General features: G+C 39.2%; 1 protein-coding gene across 12 annotated transcripts in view; it reads left to right on the forward strand.

Moving 5' to 3' along the window:
• The window catches only part of YAP1 (Yes1 associated transcriptional regulator), a 125,152-nt gene that overhangs the window by 62,060 nt on the left and 43,688 nt on the right, over window positions 1-19,404 (forward strand). For 4 of the 12 annotated variants that reach the window (XM_024255114.3, XM_024255118.3, XM_024255116.3 and 1 more), the window contains exon 4: window positions 15,774-15,893. The exons of 4 other annotated variants lie outside the window; for them this stretch is intronic. In XM_024255114.3, coding sequence (XP_024110882.1) covers window positions 15,774-15,893 — 120 coding nt within the window. The remainder of the gene's footprint in view (window positions 1-15,773; window positions 15,894-19,404) is intronic. 4 more of the 12 variants (XM_024255115.3, XM_024255119.3, XM_024255117.3 and 1 more) reach the window with 1 other exon arrangement.

Consider the following 19,404-nt stretch of genomic DNA (forward strand, 5'->3'; position numbering starts at 1 on the left):
TCTTTTTGAAATAGAAAAAGTAATTCAGTTATAATATCCAAGTTGCAAATGGCATTAGCTTGTAATTATTGTATCTACTCTAGTATGGGAGTTCTTCTGAAGTCTTTGTTAAACCCAGTGATGGCTGATAAATGGCACTTTCTAATCATCGCTCTTGACTTAGCTGCATAATGAAGATGCCACTCGTGTCAAGGCAACTAATGGCTTTGATTTTACTCTGATGGTGCGAGCCTTTCACTTCGTCTGCACTGGGAATCACTCTGACGTTGTTTAATTCCAGTCATGATTTTTAAAGTATTAATTTCTTCATTCTTTCTTTAAAGAAACCCACATTCATTATGCTGAGATGTGGGTATATAGTTACTTTGTTTTTCAGTAGCTGCAGATCAGTATTTTTTTCTAATAGTGCCACATATTTTTAAAAGATTATTTCAGTTTGAGTATCATGATTATCCACAATAACTATCTAAATCTCAAATGCGTTGAGGAGTACTGTGTTTTATATACTTAGTTACATGCTTGATTATTCCAGATAAAGTAATTCTTTCCTGTCCTCTTTGCTTTACTTTAGAGATTATCTTCTAAAAAGGGGGAAACATATAGAAACTCAAGACTGTTGAGTGCTCTTGACCTGATCTTAGAGCACAGATATCAAATATTTTTAAAAATTTGCTAGAAGCCTTTGAAGTAATAATTTGGGATAGTAAAGTTTGTTTACATTTTGAATGTTGTTAAGATTTTAAGGTAGGCCGGGTGCGGTGGCTCACACCTATAATCCCAGTACTTTGGGAGGCCGAGGTGGGCACATCACCTGAGGTCAGGAGTTCAAGACCAGCCTGGCCAACTTGGTGAAACCCTGTCTCTACTAAAAATACAAAAATTAGCCAGGTATGATGGTGGGTACCTGTAATCCCAGCTACTCAGGAGGCTGAGACAGGAGAATTGTTTGAACTTGGGAGGCAGAGGTCGCAGTGAGCCGAGATTGTACCACTGCACTTCAGCCTGGGAGACAGCCAGACTCTGTCTCAAAAAAAAAAAAAAAAAATTTAGATCCATGAGTATCATTTCTACCAGCTCTCTTAATAAATGACTTATTACATATTGGGGCATAAAAATAGAAGTATTTGTGTTCAGCTTTTCTTCAGTGATTATTTGTAGATTTTTGGAAACTGCTCAGCTTTGGAGTAGAGAGAATGAGAAAGAGATTAAATTATTTCCATTTAAGAACCAGCTCAAATGCCTGTTTTATTCTCTTGATAAGTGTTGGAATATTATTTTTGTCTTTCCCACTGATTTCTAAATCCTTCTGGTTACTTTATTGCTACAATAATTTTATGACTCATAGGAGGAATATTTGTGTGAAAGATTAAGATGCTAATTCTTTAAAAATGATATTCATAGACTACCATATATAGGCAGCATAAGTGAAATAGAATAAATCTTGCAACAGTAGTCACAGTTTTCCAAAATAAGGTTTTCTTTTAATGTTAGTAAGGTAAGGAAGTGGTAAAACTTTCTTTAGGTTAAAATCTTAATGAAAGGTATTTATTTGAGCAGTCTGAAGTCTAAGTGTGCTATTTGTTTTTCCTTCAGTAAAACTTTGCAGAAAGCTAATCTTTAATAAATAAACTTAGTAAACTAACTCTAAGCCATTTCATTGAGCTAAAATCGAAAAGACTTAAGTGGCACTGAAGAAAGTCTGAAGAGTTGCATATTAGTAGGCTCACTGAGCTTATACTTGACCTTTTCTTCTAGAAAGTTCTTACAGCTATAACCTGACAAACAGGAAAATGATTTTTTAAACAGTTTCATAGTTTTACCTTGAGATAATTGTATTTTTCCCTTCTTAAATCATTAATTCTACAAATATCAAATGCCCTGCTTTATACTATGCCCTGTGATTGCAGAATCAAGCTAAGACAGACTTTTTCTATATTACCATAAAAAATGTTATGGCAGGGCCGGGCGTGGTGGCTCACACTTGTAATCCCAGCACTTTGGGAGATCGAGGCAGGTGGATCACCTGAGGTTAGGAGTTCAAGACCAGCTCGGCCAACGTGGTGAAACCCCATCTCTACTAAAAACACAAAAAGTTACCTGGATGTGGTGGCATTTGCCTATAATCCCAGCTGCTCGGGAGGCTGAGACAGGAGAATTGCTTGAACCTGGGAGGCAGAGGTTGCAGTGAGCTGAGATTGTGTCACTGTACCCCAGCCTGGGTGACAAGAGCAGAACTTCTTCTGAAAAAAAGAAAAAGTTGTGGCAGATGTATGCACTGAGTGCTGAGAAAGTAGAGAGAGAGGAACACATGAGTCAGTAGTGGAAAGGAAGAACAGTGAAGACTTTTTTTTTTTTTTTTGGACACAGGGTGTTGCTCCATCACCCAGGCTGGAGGGCAGTGGCACGATCACAGCTCATTGCAGCTTCAACTTCATGGGCTCAAGTGATTCTTATGCCTCAGCCTCCCAAGTAGCTGGGACTACAGGCATACACCACCATGCCCAGCTCTTTTTTTTTTTTTTTTTTTTTTTGGTAGAGACAAAAGGTGGGCATGGTAGTGTATGCCTGTAGTCCCAGCTTTTTGGCAGCTTTTCTGGGGATTACATGTGTGAGCCACCACACTCTGCCAAGACTTTTTTAGGGAGGTTCATTGATTTCGTTATCCAAATATTGAATACAAACTGTGTGCCAGGCATGGTTCTAAGTTATGAGAACGGATATACAATGAGTCAGACATTAAAAGTGGAAGAAAGAAAAATAGACCAGTTATGGTCAGAGTGATTGGCTGGGAATAGAGGGAGATATGATAGCTTAGATTACCTTCTCCAATGCAGGCCTCTGTAATTGACGTCTTTTGAGCAGAGATCTGAATGAACTGAGAGTGAGAGCCATGTGAATATCTGGGGAAGGGAGAGAATGCTCCATGCATAACACAACAACCAGTTCAGAGGCCCTGAGACATGTTTGGGGAACAGCAAAAAGGCCACTGCAGCATGAACAGAGTCTATAAAAGGCAGAATGGGGCTACATTACAGAGGTGCTTGTAGGTTTTGAACAGAGGAGTGACATGGTATCAGTAACTTTTTAAAAAATAGGGAGATTACTTGGAGGGCAGTTGCAGTAACCCAGGGAGAGGATGACCAAAGGTGGTGGTGATGAAAGTGATTGGGTTGAGGACTTGAGTATTAGTGGACGAGTGGGAAGTTAAGTTAGAAGAAAAGGGAAGATAAAAGTAGCTAGTAGGTGGGCAATTACTAAGCCCTGGAACCTCTAATACCATATCGCTAGTGGTAAGATGGTGAGCAATGAGACTGAAGACCACCTCAGAATGGCTTTGTGTCATAAGCTAAGAAGTTTGAGCCTTGTCCTGAAAATGTTGGGATACCATTAAAAATCTCCTTTAGGGGTCTTCCGCTATGGTTTTCCCTATTTTTATTATCTGATCATTTGAATTTTGAAATCCAAATATCTCATTTTCATATATTTAAAGCTACTTCTTTAGGTATAGTATACATGAATTTTTAATAAATTTAATATATTATTGGAACAAAATGGTAGAACTATTCTAAGAGTAGGGAACTGACATTTAAGCACCTACTGTGAGCCATGACCTGTGTCAAACACATTTTTTAATTCTCTCAATGATCTATTGAGTGTTCATCTCTGTTTTATAAAGTCAGCATCAAGCAGGTAAAGGAATTTACCCAAGGTTAGAAGGCTAATAAATATTGGATCCAAGATTTGAGCCCAGGTCTGTCTGAATCTAAACCCTTTATAGTCTCTAAACTATACTGTCTTTCTGGAGTTGAATATGAAACTAAAGTCATATGACTTTTATTTATAATGTATCGAAGATTTTTTAATCAAGTAACCCAGTGAATAGCACTTTGCTGTATTGTTAAAGTTTGAGTTAATGGTAGCTCTAGAAAAGGTTTAATCGAACAAGCGGTCCTTGTTAGTCTTTAGTATTCTAGAGTAGTGCTTCTTAATTTGTAATGTGTCAAGGAATTGCCTCGGGATTTGTTCAAATGCAGTTCTTATTCAGTGGGTCTGATTTAGTAGGATTGGGACCTGAGATTCTGCATTTCTAACAATTTTCTGGTGATACTGATACTGCTGGTTAAAGGAGTGCACAAATAGAATACTGTTGAATGGCTTCAACTTAAATCCATAGAAATATCATTAGAGATTATTTTATCATTCCTATTTTAGGCTGGAATGAAACCTTTACTGAGTACCTAAATACAAATGAGTGGTTCCATCATTTCATGAGCTCTTATTTAATATAAAAACCCTGCAAAATAAATATTATCTACTTTTCTTAAATCTATTATTTACAGGCCGGGTGCGGTGGCTGATCACGCCACTCCCAGCACTTTGGGAGGCCAAGGCGGGCAGATCATGAGGTCAACAGATCGAGACCATCCTGGTCAACATGGTGAAACCCTGTCTCTACTTAAAATACAAAAATCAGCTGGGCGTGGTGGCGCACACCTATAATCCCAGCTACTCGGGAAGCTGAGACAGGAGAATCGCTTGAACCCGGGAGGCGGAAGTTGCAGTGAGCTGAGATTGCGCCGAGATTGCGCCACTGCACTCCAGCCTGGTGACAGAGCGAGACTCCATCTCAAAAAAAAAATCTATTATTTGTAAAGGTACAAACTAAGTCTCTGAGAGATTGCAACTTCACAAAGACCGATCATATTTTTCCACAGATAGGCTCTTAATCATGTCAGCTCAGCAAACTTTGGTTGTATTTGGTGGCAGTGCTAAGTCCTAGGGATACAAAGACAAAAAAGTCAGTGTCTCTACTTCGAGAACTTAGAGTCCATTGAGAAGAGAAGGATGCAGGCAAATGATTGGGGTACAGGGAGGCATCTGCTATAAAGAGGACATGAACCTAGTGGTTGGGGCACCAGTATGCTGGTGCGTAGAATGCAGGTAAGTAGTAGTGCCCGAATTCCAATCTAAGCCTTCATATGTATGGTCCAGAGTTTCATCTTATTCTACCACACTGCCCATTGTAATCCAGAAGGGGCTTGGATTCATCAGCATGTTCTAGTAGTTTGGCAGAAGAATCTTCTAACTACCTATAGGACGCGGGTGAACCTGAACTCAAGATGGGGTGGGCAGGATGGATTAGCCACCAACCACTCTTACATTTGTTTGTCCAAAGCTTATTTTCATCAATATGTTTATAGTATCGTTAGTTTGGGAGGCCAAGGTGGACAGATCACCTGAGGTCAGGATTTGAGACCAGCCTGACCAACATGGTGAAACCCCATCTCTACTGAAAATACAAAAATTAGCCGGGCACGGTGGTACATCCCTGTAATCCCAGCTACTCGGGAGGCTGAGGTGGGAGAATTGCTTGAACCTGGGAGGTGGAGGCTGCAGTGAGCTAAGATCACGCTACTGCACTCCAGCCTGGGTGACAGAGAGAGACCTCGTCTCAAAAAAAAATTTCTTTCTTTTACCAAAACTTGATGTATAGACTGCCTTTTCTTCAGTAAATGTGTTTATTTTCCCATATTCAGCTTATCGAAGTCACAAAATAAGTTAGTGATAATAATATAGTCATGTATTGCTTAATGACTTGGATAAGTTCTGAGAAATGGGTTGCTGGGTGATTTCATAATTGTATAAACACCATAGAGTAGGCTTACACAAACCTAGATGGTGTAGCCTATTACACACCTAGACTCAATGATATAGCTTATCGCTCCTAGGCTACAAACCTGGACAGCATGTTACCGTACTGAAGACTGTAGGCAGTTGTAACACAATGGTAAGTACATGTGTATCTAAATATATCTAAACATAGAAGAGGTAATGCATTGCACTATAACATTACCTTATGACAGCCACGACATCTCTAGGTGACAGGAATTTTTTAGCTCTATTATAAATTTCTGGGATCACCATTCTATATGTGATCCATCATTGACTGAAATGTCATTATGCAGCAAATTTGTATATAACTTTTTCCATTGTGTCTGCCTAAAAATCTTAGTAGTGTGGGCAGAACTTGATTAGGGCTTGTTTAAGGCATATATGGTCAAGCATATGAATTTCAGATATTTATGTTTATGGAAGACTCCTTTTTAAAAAAAACTAAAGAAGAATCAGTGGTGATACATTTTAGTTCTTGTTTATTTTGAAAGCCAAAAGTCTGCACAGATTACAGACCAAAGTATCACAAACTACTAACAAGGCAGTGGTTTCTAATAAATGTTGTTATCTTTGTCCTGAGCAATGTTGCAAAACTGTACATTCCCACTCATAAAAAATGGAGAACTTTTTCCCTATAGTCTAGGGCAGAGTGATAAGTTTTTCTCATAATTCCACATAGCTTATAGTTAAACTCAGTGTAGAAGAGTGATGAACACAAAACAATGCATACTGTATTCAAGAAATCAGAACAGGTGCAATTTAAATTTATACGTGGGGAAGAGTCTTACTAGTGGGACAGATTGGAGAAAAGCTTCACAAAGATATGGCATAAGAATAGAGTAGAATTGGGTCGGGCACCGTGGCTCACACCTGTAATCCCAGTACTTCGGGAGGCCAATGTGGGTGGATCTTGAGGTCAGGAGTTTGAGACCAGCCTGGCCAACATGGTGAAACCTCGTCTCTACTAAAAATAACAAAAGTTAGCCGGGTGTGGTGGTGCACGCCTGTAATCCCAGCTACTCAGGAGGCTGAGGCAGGAGAATCACTTGAACCCAGGAGGCGGAGGTTGCAGTGAGCTGAGATCACACCATTGCACTCCAGGCTGGGCAACAGAGTAAGACTCTGTCTCAAAAAAAAAAAAAAAAAGAGTAGAATTTTTGTGGGTTGAAAGCAATGGAGGCTGGGAGGACACAGGCTTTGGGGTGGACATACTGAGAATGTATGGAGGTGGAAAGTGCATGACACTGCTAGGTACTGGAAAGACAGGAGTGAACAAGCCATGCGGCTGGGAGGACTGAATGAATTACTAAAGTGATAGAATCATGTTACCAGAGAGAAAGCAGTTGATGAAGTAGGAGAAGAAACTGTATGTAGACAAGTTATTAGGAAGAAGTGACATTCAGAGTGGGAAGGGATGAGAGGGAGTTAGCTAAGCAAAGAAGGTGGAGAGAAGAGTTCCTGCAGGGAGCAACTGCAGTTGTGAAGGTCCTGGAGCTGGGAGAGGAGATGTTTGAGGAACTGAAAGAAGATTGAATGAGGAGGGATGTGAAATGATGTGGAGGAGTAGATAGAGCCTGGCATGTTGGATGCTTTCAGTACCAAAGCAGTGCTATATAATGCCTGACTATAGAGAATAACCCGCTAAAAATTTGAGAATTTTCCTTTAGGGAGCTGAGCCTTGAGTCAGAGGACTTCCTCCTTAGAGGAGGTGAGGTAAGATGATCGTGTGGCTGTGGTACATACAAAGTTTAATGTTGGAGTTGAATAAGACCAATTTGGAAGTTACTACTAAAACTTTGTCATGGAAATGTGAAAGTTTATGTGAAAGTTTCAAGGTCAAGAGATCGAGACCAGCCTGGCCAACACAGTGAAACCCCATCTTTACTAAAAATACAAAAATTAGCTGGGCGTGGTGGCGGGCACCTGTAGTCCCAGCTACTCAGGAGGCTGAGGCAGGAGAATCGCTTGAACCCGGCAGGTGGAGGTTGCAGTGAACCAAGATTGCGCTATGGCACTCTGGCCTGGCGACAGAGTGAGACTTGGTCTCAAAAAAAAAAAAAAAAAAAGTTTTTGTGAAAGTTTTATTTGAGGGACAAATGGAAATGGCATTTTAAAGTAAACCCCACTCAAAATATGGGAACATATCTTGTGAGGTGTTAAATGTCCAGTTGGAAGAGAAAGACTAGTATTGACCCCGTGAGAGGCATTAAAGATATGGGAGTCATTTACGTGAATATGGCAAGCCATGGGATTTCATGAAAGTTCCAAGAAAAGAGGATTAAAAGAAAATATGATTACTGTTTGTCATACTTGTGGTGTAGTATTCAAGAGCATGATTTCTGGAGAGCTCAACTGTCAAGGTTTGAATCTCGCTCTGCCACTTACTAGGTTGGGCTGAATGATCCTGGACAAGCTAACTTTTCTTTGCCTTAGATTCCTCATCTGTAAAGTGGGTATAATAATAGTACTTCCATCATAGGGTTGTTAAGTGACTTAATATTTGCTTGCAAAGAACTTAGGAAAAGTGCCTTGTATGTAGTAAGAACAGTTTGTGAATCATTGTAAATACATGAGACCAGAATTTCAAAACAAGCACCAGGCAGAATGTTCCTTTAAAAGGTCATTGAATCTACTTTTCCAGCTACTCTTGTTACTTTCTAAGGAAACTACTTGATAATCCTGTACTTTGTACCACTCATCAGGGTGTGTTTAGTAAACTTCAGTGTCCTGGGTGACTTCTTTATTCCCAAATTGTGGGGCAGGCGACAAGGGGAGGTTGGTCCTCTAACTCGTGGTGTAGTTAATCAGGACTTTCCTGTTTGAATAGACATGGCAAATGGTTTTAGTCATTACTAATGCAAGAAGATCCTTAGGCAAGAGCAGGAAGTTGATGGTGAGTCACCTTCGGTATTATGACTGGAGTATTTCTTTTTAAAATATCACAGGGAGTTGGTTTTTGCTGTAGTAGCTAAGTTGTCAATCAAGTAATACCAGTAGTAAACCTTACATAAAAACTCGCTTCCCTCAAGTTTAAGTAATTCTAATTTATGAATTATTTTATATATTGCCTACTACTCTCTTTTTGCTTATCCTGATTCAAATTTCTTACCTTCTGTCAATCTAATTTTGTGTTGCTATGAAGGAGTAACTGAAACTGAGTTAATTTATAAAGAAAAGAGGTTTAATTTGGCTCACAGTTCTGCAGCCTGTACAGGAAGCATGGTGCCAGCATCTGCTTCTGGTGAGGACCTCAGGAAGCTTACAATTCCAGCAAAAGGCAAGTGGGAACCAGTGTGATACGTGGTGAGAGAGTGTGCAAGAAAGTGAGTGGGAGAAGTCCCAGGCTTTTAAACAACCAGATCTCAGGTGAATTGAATGACAACTCACTTATGACCAAGGGGATGGTGCGAAGCCATTCATGAGGGACCCCACCCCCCACCCCGTGACCCAGTCACCCCCCACCAGGCCCCACCTCCAACTTTGGGAATCCCATTTCACTATGAAATTTGGAGGGGACAAACATCCAAACCATGTCACCCTCTTTACGTCTCATTATAATGCTGGCCTGTTTCTCTCTTCCTTTTTGCTATAGGGCCTACTTTTAATCTTTTCTTCTAAAGAAGGCTTTGGTGTGGTGGTCAGGCATGATAGCCCAGCCTTGAAAAGCTTCCACATCTTTTTCATGTCTAAGGGCCCAGCTTTCGAGTGTGTAAAAGTTAATTGGGGTGAAAATGTGTATTACCCATTCTCACCAATCTAGAGTTTGTCATGAGTTTGGGGGATTGGAATTACTGTTTAACAGTGGTAATCCCCTTTAAGTATTACGCATTCAATCCTTTACTGGTTGAAATGATTAAAGTTTTTCTGGTAGATTCTTAACCATAAAAACGAAGTGAACTGCTTATTCTGCCCCATCCACACGTAGCAGCCTCTTCATGCTTTCCCCTGCCTGGAATGCCCATGCCTGGAATGTCACATGTTTGGCTAGGAATGCATTTAGGTCAAAGCTTACAGGTCACTTCCTGCCCTTGATCTGCTTTTCTAAAAAACTGTTTCCCATTTTTCTTTTTCTTTCCCATTTTTCATTTTTCTTTCATGCATGCTGCTTTATTTATTTTTGCTGCACTTATCATTAGCCAACATTGTACTGTCTTCTGTCTAGAACATAAATTCCATTAGATAGGGACTATGTTGTTTATTGCTCCATCTCCAGGGCCTGAATATAGTAGGAACTCAATAAATACTTGTTAAATAAAAGTATTTGCTATATCCCTGTCCCTTCAGTTTAAATGTCACATAAAAATAATGCAGAAATTGAGCTTACATAGAAAGAATGAAACAATATTTTGTTTTACAAGCATAAACAAAGGATTTTAATTGAATTTCATTTTGATTACATTCACTTCAGCCAACATTTATTCTTTTTTGCTTTTTTTTTTTTTTTTGAGATGGAGTCTTGCATCCATCATCCAGGCTGGATTGCAATGGCACAATCTCGGCTCACTGCAACCTCCAACTCCCGGGTACAAGAGATTCTCCTGCCTCAGCCTCCCAAGTAGCTGGGACTACAGGTGTGCGCCAACACACCTGGCTAATTTTGTAGTTTTGGTAGAGATGGGGTTTCACCATGTCACCATGTTGGCCAGGCTGGTCTCAAACTCCTGACCTCATGATCCTCCCGCCTTGGCCTCCTAATCTATTTCTAATTAGTAGGTCCTATGCTGGACAAAAATGGAAAATGCAAAATATATACTCCTGTGTTCAGGAATTTCACAGTCTAGCCAGAAAGAAAACATGCATAATGAAATAATACTGAATGAGCCAGGCACGGTGGCTCACGCCTGTAATCCCAGCACTTTGGGAGGCCGAGGCAGGCGGATCACAGGGTCAGGAGATCGAGACTATCCTGGCTAACACAGTGAAACCCCGTCTCTACTAAAAGTACAAAAAATTAGCTGGGCATGGTGGCGGGCACCTGTAGTTCCAGCTACTTGGGAGGCTGAGGCAGGAGAATGGCGTGAAGCCGGGAGGTGGAGCTTGCAGTGAGCCGAGATCGTGCCACTGCACTCCAGCCTGGGCAACTGAGCAAGACTCCATCTCAAAAAAAAAAAAAAAAAAATCGAAACAAAAATAATAATACTGAATGATAAATGCTATGACATAGATATAAAGAAAATTTTTTACTAGCACAGGGAAAGAACTCTTCATCTGTATTGAGGAAGTGAAAAGTTCTCAACCAAAAATGGTTTGAAGCTAAATGGCCAGTAGTAATTCTCGGTCGGGCATGGTAGCTCGCGCCTGTAATCCCACCACTTCGGGAGGTCGAGGTGGGAGGATCTCTTGAGCTCAGGATTTCAAGACCAGCCTGGGCAACATAATGAGACCCCATCTCTACAGAAAAATGTAAAAATATCTGTGTGTGGTGGTGTGCGCCTGTAGTCCTAGCTCCCCAGGAAGCTGAGGCAGGAGGTCGCTTGAGCCCAGGAGTCCAAGGCTGCAGTGAGCCGGGATTGCACCACTGCACTCCAGCCTGGGTGACAGAATGAGACCCTGTCTCAAAAAATTAAAATAATAGGCTGGGCGCAGTGGCTCACGCCCGTAATCCCAGCACTTTGGGAGGCCAAGGTGGGCAGATCACAAGGTCAGGAGATCGAGACCATCCTGGCTAACACGGTGAAACCCCGTCTCTACTAAAAGTACAAAAAAATTAGCCGAGCGTGGTGGCGGGTGCCTGTAGTCCCAGCTACTTGGGAGGCTGAGGCAGAAGAATGGCATGAACCCGGGAGGCAGAGCTTGCAGTGAGCCGAGATTGCACCACCGCACTGCAGCCTGGGTGACAGAGCGAGACTGTCTCAAAAAAATAAAATAAAATAAAATAATAACTCCTATGGGTCACATCCATTCTTTTTACTTCCTGCCACCTACTCCTTATTTCTATCTGGTCATTAAGGACAAATGTGAAATGAATTTTGGAGACAGAGAAAGACTCTCTCTCAAAATAAATAAATAAAATAAAATAAAAAAAAAACGTACTGCCCTTGTGGTGCCTGTTTTGTCATGGTAGATTTGCCTAATCCTAGCAGACGTGGCTGTGTACTATTCCCAGACCTGCATAGATTGATCTCCAAACTGCCTAAAATAAATAGATGTGGTTGTGTGTAACTCAGATAAATTTAAGAAATACTTCTGTACTAGCTGAAGAATTCTAAGTGGTTGTGTTTTGTTTGTTTTTGTTGTTGTTTTTTGAGACGGAGTCTCACCCTGTTGCCCAGGCTGGAGTGCAGTGGCGTGATCTGGCTCACTGCAGCCTCCACCTCCCGGATTCAAGTGATTCTCCTGCCTCAGTCTCCTGAGTAGCTGGGATTACAGGCCCTCACCACCACGCGCCGCTAATTTTTTGTATTTTTAGTAGAGACGGGGTTTCACCATGTTGGTCAGGCTGGCCTCAAACTCCTGACCTTGTGATCCCCTACCTCAGCCTCCCAAAGTGCTGGGATTACAGGCGTAAGACACCATGCCTGGCCCTAAGTGGTTGTTTTAAATCAGTGGTTCTCAAAGTGTGTTCCTTAGACCAGCATCAGCATCACCTGGGAATTTTCAGGCCTGCTGAATCAGAAAGTATAGGGATAAGGCTCAGCAACATGTGTTTTAACAAACCCTCCAGGTGATTCTGATGAATATTTATAGTACATAATAATCAGAATATAAATTGAACATAAAGGCATCCTAAATTTATTTTGATCGAGCCATTGTGGTCTCCTCTTACATTTATTTTTGTGGGAATCGTACATTTTCCCCCTTGAACTTAACCTTCCTGCATCCTAACCCTAGCCCAAACAGATGATTGAAACACATTTTCACTAAGTGTAACTTGTTTCACTTTCAGAAAACATATCACTTTTTGCTTTCTCTCCTTTTCATGGTTATTCAACAGTTAAAGAGAATGACTTGGAATCCTGCATTGAGAATCAAGTCACTGAATTTCTTCTAAGGACCACTTGTCTAAAAATTCTTTTTTTGTGAATAAAGCCTTTATCTGTATTGTTTCATTAACACTGGAAGAATTGTTTCTTTTCAGTTTTCTCTATCTTAATTCTGTAACAAAGATAGTGTGGTGAAAAGTTATTTAAAGGTGATCTTTTCTAATCCATTCCTTGCCTTTGGTGAGCAGCTTTCTTTCAGTACAAAGGAAGTATCCTATTTTGGGCCATCTCTTTCCACATAACATTATATTTTTACCCAGAGAGTATTAAATGAAAGATAAAATGAATATAAAGTATTATTTTATATTTGGTATATATATGTTGGTATAAATGTTAATTGCAAATAATATATGTTCTACATGATTTTAAGCTTATAGAAAGTTCAAAGTATTACTTAAAAGGCAAGACATTGATTCTTCCATCAAACATTTATTGAGCAGCTATTCAGGTATTAGCCTACAAGCTTGTAAAGATGAATGACTTGATCATTGCCGGGAGAACAGATAGTAATCAAGTAATTACAACTCTACCTGTTAAATGTTCATGGAGAATGGAAGAGGAAACTAATTTCTGTCTGAGGCAATACAGAAAGGCTGAATTAAAGAAGTGACATCTCAGCTGTTTCTTGCAGGATGACTAAGAGTTTAGGAGGTAGGGGATGCAGAGTATCTGTGGTAATGGGAATGGCATATACAAGGAGATGGCATGATTTTGTGGAAAGTTGGTGGGAAAACTGGGTATCTGAAGAAGACTTCAGAAATGAGTCCAGCTAGTAAAGAATTTAGGCATTTTCCTCTTGATGGAGAGCAATGGGAATGTTCTTTAGTAAGAATGAATGACATGTTTAAAAGATGATTCGAAAATAATTTAAGAAGAGAAACCCCTGGTGACTGATAGAGGACCTCGGAGTGAGAAGAGATGACAAGCCAGTTACTGAGGAAGTGGTCAAAAAAGAGAGCTGGTAAGTATTGATGGCTGAGTTCTCTGAGATGGACTGTGACAGACCCATCAGAGAGAATATAAGTGGAATTTACAAAATGAAGTGAGTGGAGCAGGTAGGGAAGGTTGGTTTGTATCCTAGATATCTCTTGTGGCTCTCATTCAGACAGCTAAGGTGGGGAATAATGCTGTGTGTGTGTGTGTGTGTGTGTGTGTGTGTGTGTTTTTAAACCACACAAATGAAATCCATATATTCAAGCAGGCTTGAAAGTTACGATGAGATCTTTTGGGGTTGTTGAGTTGAGGCTCCCAAAGGCATTCAATGATAGTCACATGGTATTTTCAGTACCTAAAAATTTTAAATACAGTTAGTTGTTTTGCGAAAGCATTTTATAATTCAGCCATTTTACAGTTAAAGATAGTAGCAAACCATTAATATTCAGTTTTGGAGTTCTGTCTTTCTGGGGAGGAAATAGAGCCCAAAATGACAGTGAAAGCTGGTGAGAAAAGGTTTGATACACATGTGTTAAACAGGTTTGCTTCTCATTCACCCTCTGGTAAACTTGGGATGTGTACAACAGATTCTACCTCTGGACTTGGTTAGTAGTGTGTACTATATCCAGGACTGAAGGGGAGCCTTCCTAAGGATCCTAGGCATAGAGAAAACTAATTTCACACGTCTGCATTTCCTAACAGAATTTTACCCCATCAAAGTAGACCTTTGAAAATGCAGCTGCAAGTTGGTCTGTTCCGAATATGAACGAAACTGGCCTAAAATTGGGACTTTGGGTCCCATGGGCCTTGTGTGAGTGGTCAGTTTAACCAAAGTTACTTATTCAGCATCACCCATGAGACTGGTGTGGACCGCCAATACCGGAAGAAGGGAATTGTTCTATTTGTGCATAGGAGGCATACTTAGGCTCTGGTCATCTGTGGGAGATGAATGAAAAGAAGTATAGTTGTGAAGAGCAGTCAGTGGGTTAGGAATCACGCTGCCTGAGTTTGAGTGTCATTCCTGGGAGTGTCATTCCTGGTACTAACTAGCTTTGTGATCTTGTGCCAGACTGATCAACCTGGCACTTTGTGCCTCAATTTCCTCATTAGAATAAGTAGTACTACTGCTTATGTCGTTTGTTTACTGTAAGAATTAAATGAATTAATGTACATAATATATAAGAACAATGAGACTAGCACAAGATAAGTGTTCAATTCATGTTAGTCCACAGAAGAAAAGATTTTAGCCATGTACTGACTATCCCAGTTTGTATCTCCTGCCCTGCCTCTTTTGATTCCTGTTGGAAATGGGAACTGGGGGAGTTGGGAGGGACAAGGAAATCAGGAGGAATTATGTTTGAATACTTCAGTTATTTATTCTGGGCCTCTCTTTTCATTGCTGTTACCTCCCAAGAGCAATTGTCTTGACTTCTCTCTTCCTATAAAGATAGGAAAATCCTTTTAGAGTTAACTGTATTCTTTAGTCCTGTCTCTCAAATGATGTTCCTTAAAGTTTGCCTCCCAACAACTTTAGCACTTATCTTGCCTCCTCCCAATCCTCCAACAAGCTTAAACTTCAAATTGCAACCCCCACCCATTAGCAATTTCTGGTCTGCTTAAAAGTAAGCTTTGTTTGGACCGTAGCTTTCTGTCTTACAGTTTTCTTGGTGTGAGCCAGTCACATAAAACATGGAAATAAATAGAGCTTGGCTGTCTTAGCTAAAGTGTGCTTTATATTAAATAGAATGTTTATGATATTTTCGATGTTCTAAAAATACTTGCATATATTTCTTATTAATGAACCTTGGTGTTCCTAGGAAGGTATTGTCACAAAACCGATTGGATTGGGTGGTAGTTTCTGAGCTGCAAGCTCTTCCGTGTCTTATGTTAACAGTAATAATAATTATTTGGGCCATGACTTCCAAAAGGATTTTTTGGAGAAAAATTTTTTTTCTTCATCTCTGTGTTGAGGAATATTCATTTTATTATTTGGTGGTTTCTTTTGAGTGGAGAAGAAGGAGGTATATAGGTTTACCTTTCTTCTCTGAACACAGCCTTAAATATGTTTCAATGAATTGTTTTATGTTAAGATGTGTTTTCTTTTTAAATTAGTACCCCCTCCCACTTTTTTTTAGGTGCACCAAATAAAAACCATGATTTTTTTTTTTTTTTCCTGTATTATAGGTCCTCTTCCTGATGGATGGGAACAAGCCATGACTCAGGATGGAGAAATTTACTATATAAACCATAAGAACAAGACCACCTCTTGGCTAGACCCAAGGCTTGACCCTCGTTTTGGTAAAGGTTCATCTCAAAACCTTTTTAGATGCTTTTGGTTGCTAATTTTTTTTGTAAATATACTTGGGAAAGCACATTTAAATAAAATCGCATTGCTTTATAGTATTAAAAAATGACCCTGCCCACCCAACGTTTACCAGTAGTGTTTTTATCCTTCTCATTGTAAACGTGAGAAATTTAGATCTGAATCAGATTTTTAGGACTCCTCAGATTGGGGTGGGGGAATGTCATAATGGCCGACTAACCTGAATCACTTGTTCCTTTCACATTTTGGGAGAAACACAGTGATCGTACGTATTTAAAATGATTTTTTTAGCTGCAATAATAATCAGGCTGTCATGCAATACCTTAGACCAGGAGTACCAGCTTTTGTCAGTGACCTGATGTCTGCTTGTGCTTAGCTTCTGAGAGTGATGAGTACCATCCTATGCCTGGGTGTTGTAGTGTTTCCCATCCTAAGGGGGAAAATGTCACCCCAGAAATGGCCCAGTGAAAGCATTTTGCCCCCTCTTCTGTCTCTCTCGAAAAATAAATGTTCTTTTTTTCTTCATTCAGAAAACAAAGCCATATTCCCCTCCAGATCTCGTGAATAAATCACATTTGCACAAAGGAACCCCTCCCCTTCCAAATGTGTACATTTTGATAAGGGTATAACCAGTTCTTCAGTGCTTTTTAAAAAATTGTGTGTGTATGTGTGTGTGTATTTTTTAAACTGTTTTCAGTTCTTCATTTGGGTTTCTGAGATATTTTTCCAAGGCCGTGGAATATGCATCTAAAAAAGAGCAGATAATTGTGGTTTTGAAGCTTCATCTTGGACTAGATGCAGCTAAATGAAAACAATGTGCAGATCACTGAATAGGTCAGACTGAGGGGACTCGGAACCTTTGAAGCTTTACAGGGTTTGACCTAACAACAACTGCGGGGCCCTCACGGGAAAGAGGAATTAACTCTGTGAATGCCATCAAAACACAACCCTGCGGGGGGAAAAAAGAAAAAAACTCTATCTGGAGCTGTTTGGATAAAATAACTTCTCCATCAGGAACATTATGAGCAGTTATTTTCTGTCATATATACCTTTAAAAAGTAAATTCAAGTTTGCCCCAAACTGACTGAACCCCCTATTCAAGTTAAGTCAATGGTAGGATCAGGGCAGTTATGTCATTTTGACAGATAACCGGTTTGGCTTAAATACTATCCTTTTAAGCTTCAAGACCTGTTTGGGTGTTAAAAAAGTAATGAGGTATGTTAATAATTTGCAACTTCAGATTCTGTTTACTATTTGAATTAGCCCTTGTGGTTGAAACAGGAAACCAAGTAAGATAGAGAATTTAATAAATACGGCCAATTGTATGGACTGGAACAATAACAGCCATGTTTCCTTAAATTATCTCTAATGAAATGAATTCAGTTTCTCCACATTTTGGAAATTCTAAAGAATGGTGTTGCGGAATTTTTTTCCCTGACATAAGGTTATGAAAGATGATGACGAACGCTTTACCAACTGCAGAGATCAGGAATTAGAACAAAGCTTTTTAAAGAAAAAAATTTTTTCCTTTAAAACAGTGAAATAAAACAACTTTTCTGTAAGCTTCAGTAGACTATTGATTACACACACAGCTTGGTCTTTTGTTTTAAGAGGAGGAGGTACTTCAAAAAACACTACCACGCTCCAGCACATTATGTACACACAGGCATACAATTAGATGTGCCCAGAAAAAGTTTCATGAAATTCTCTTATTGCATTTAGTTTCCCTTTTTGGGCCCACCGTGTGTGTATTCCAGACAGGCTTGACAATATGCCAAAGCTTTTTATTTTGTGGCCTGACTTTTAATCTGTTCCAGACCTTTTCACTCAGAGAGCTCAAGTGTAACTGAAGGGGGCAGGAAAGAAAAAAATGTGTGGGTTTCTCTGATCTAGAGTGACAGCAAATAGAGACAAGCTGTTAGCTGCTGGATTTGAAGTTTTCCTTGAAATCAGAAGTTCTGCATAGTGGATTATGTTTTATCTCTGCCAAAGAAATACAAACTATCCCCCTATTTCTGACCCTTTGGGCCATACAAACACAAACAAATGGTGTAGGATATTGCTTTCATGGTTATGGAGTTTGCTTTTCTGTATTCTCAAATCTATATTAAAATATTTATCAATTTTTGGCTTAAATCAAGTAGATGTGTGTCTTTCAGTGTCTTAGAATGGGAGCTAAGCCTCTAGAGAAGCTTAATTTTACCTCCTTCAAACATCAACCCCTTTTATATGTTTATTTATCAGATGCTTTCGGATTAATTATAGTTAGAATACAGCCATTTGCTTTAAGATTAACCATATTTAGTAATTACACGTCATGTGCTGCATAATAACATTTCAGTCAGCGGCAGACCACTACACAGTCGTGGTCCTATATGATTCTAATACTGTGTTTTTACTGTACCTTTTCTATGTTTAGATACACAAATACTACCCATTGTGCTACCGTTGACTACAGTGTTCAGCACACTAACAGGCTGTACAGTTTTGTAGCTTAGGGGCAATAGGCTATACCTTACAGCCTAGGCATGTAGTAGACTATACCATCTAGGTTTGTGTAAGTACTCTCTAAGATGTTTGCACAGTGACAGAATTGTCTAATGATCCATTTCACAACGCGTATCCTGGTTATTAAGTGACACATGACTATATTTATAGGATCAGTCCTTCACATCTCACATGAAATTAATGTTATGTAATTTTAGGGAATCAAAGAGTAATTTGTTGTGGATTGGGTTTTTTAATCTGATTTTTTTCTTTAACATTTAAAAGCTATTTCTTTAATATTTTAATTTTAGAGAATTCATTAGTAATTTATAACAAATCATGAAGTGACATCAAATGGCAATAAGGATGCACTGATGTTTATTGAGTTTTAAGAAAAATAGGGCTTTTTTTGTTTTTTTAAGGAGTCATATTAGGAATGTTTTTACTCTTTGTTCAAGAAAATGGTTCCTTGAGTATTATGCAATCCATTAAATTATTTCATATGAACATATAGGAGATGATTTTTTTTCCCTGGAGATTTTGTACTGGCAAACATGAGTCTTAGGTTTAAACATCACCTTGTATGTTGTAGATCTATTATTTTATATAATATAATCATGGACATTTTCCAGTAAAAGGCCTAATGAAAACACAATGAAATTATAATTGCTGTTCAGAATGAAAAAAAGATCTTTAAAACACTAATAGTTGATAAACTGATCTTTTATGTAATGTTATTTTCGCTGTTTATATTATAAAAAGATATATTAAAATATTGTTACCAATCTGTGTTTTAGAAAATAAGTGCTGATGGCACCACTGGGATAAAAATATTTGGTGTAAACAAAATATCGGAGCCAGAGATTTGGGGAAAAAATTATACTTTAGAATTTTAAAGCAAGTAATGAACAGTCTAGAGTGACAAAAACAGAATATTTAATTCCTAACTACAGTTCTGTGCACAGAAATTCTATGTGTAGAAATGTCAGAGGTATTAAACCTCAT

This window comes from Pongo abelii, chromosome 9 (genome assembly GCF_028885655.2).
Source record: "Pongo abelii isolate AG06213 chromosome 9, NHGRI_mPonAbe1-v2.0_pri, whole genome shotgun sequence".
In the NCBI taxonomy this organism is placed as follows: domain Eukaryota; kingdom Metazoa; phylum Chordata; class Mammalia; order Primates; family Hominidae; genus Pongo; species Pongo abelii.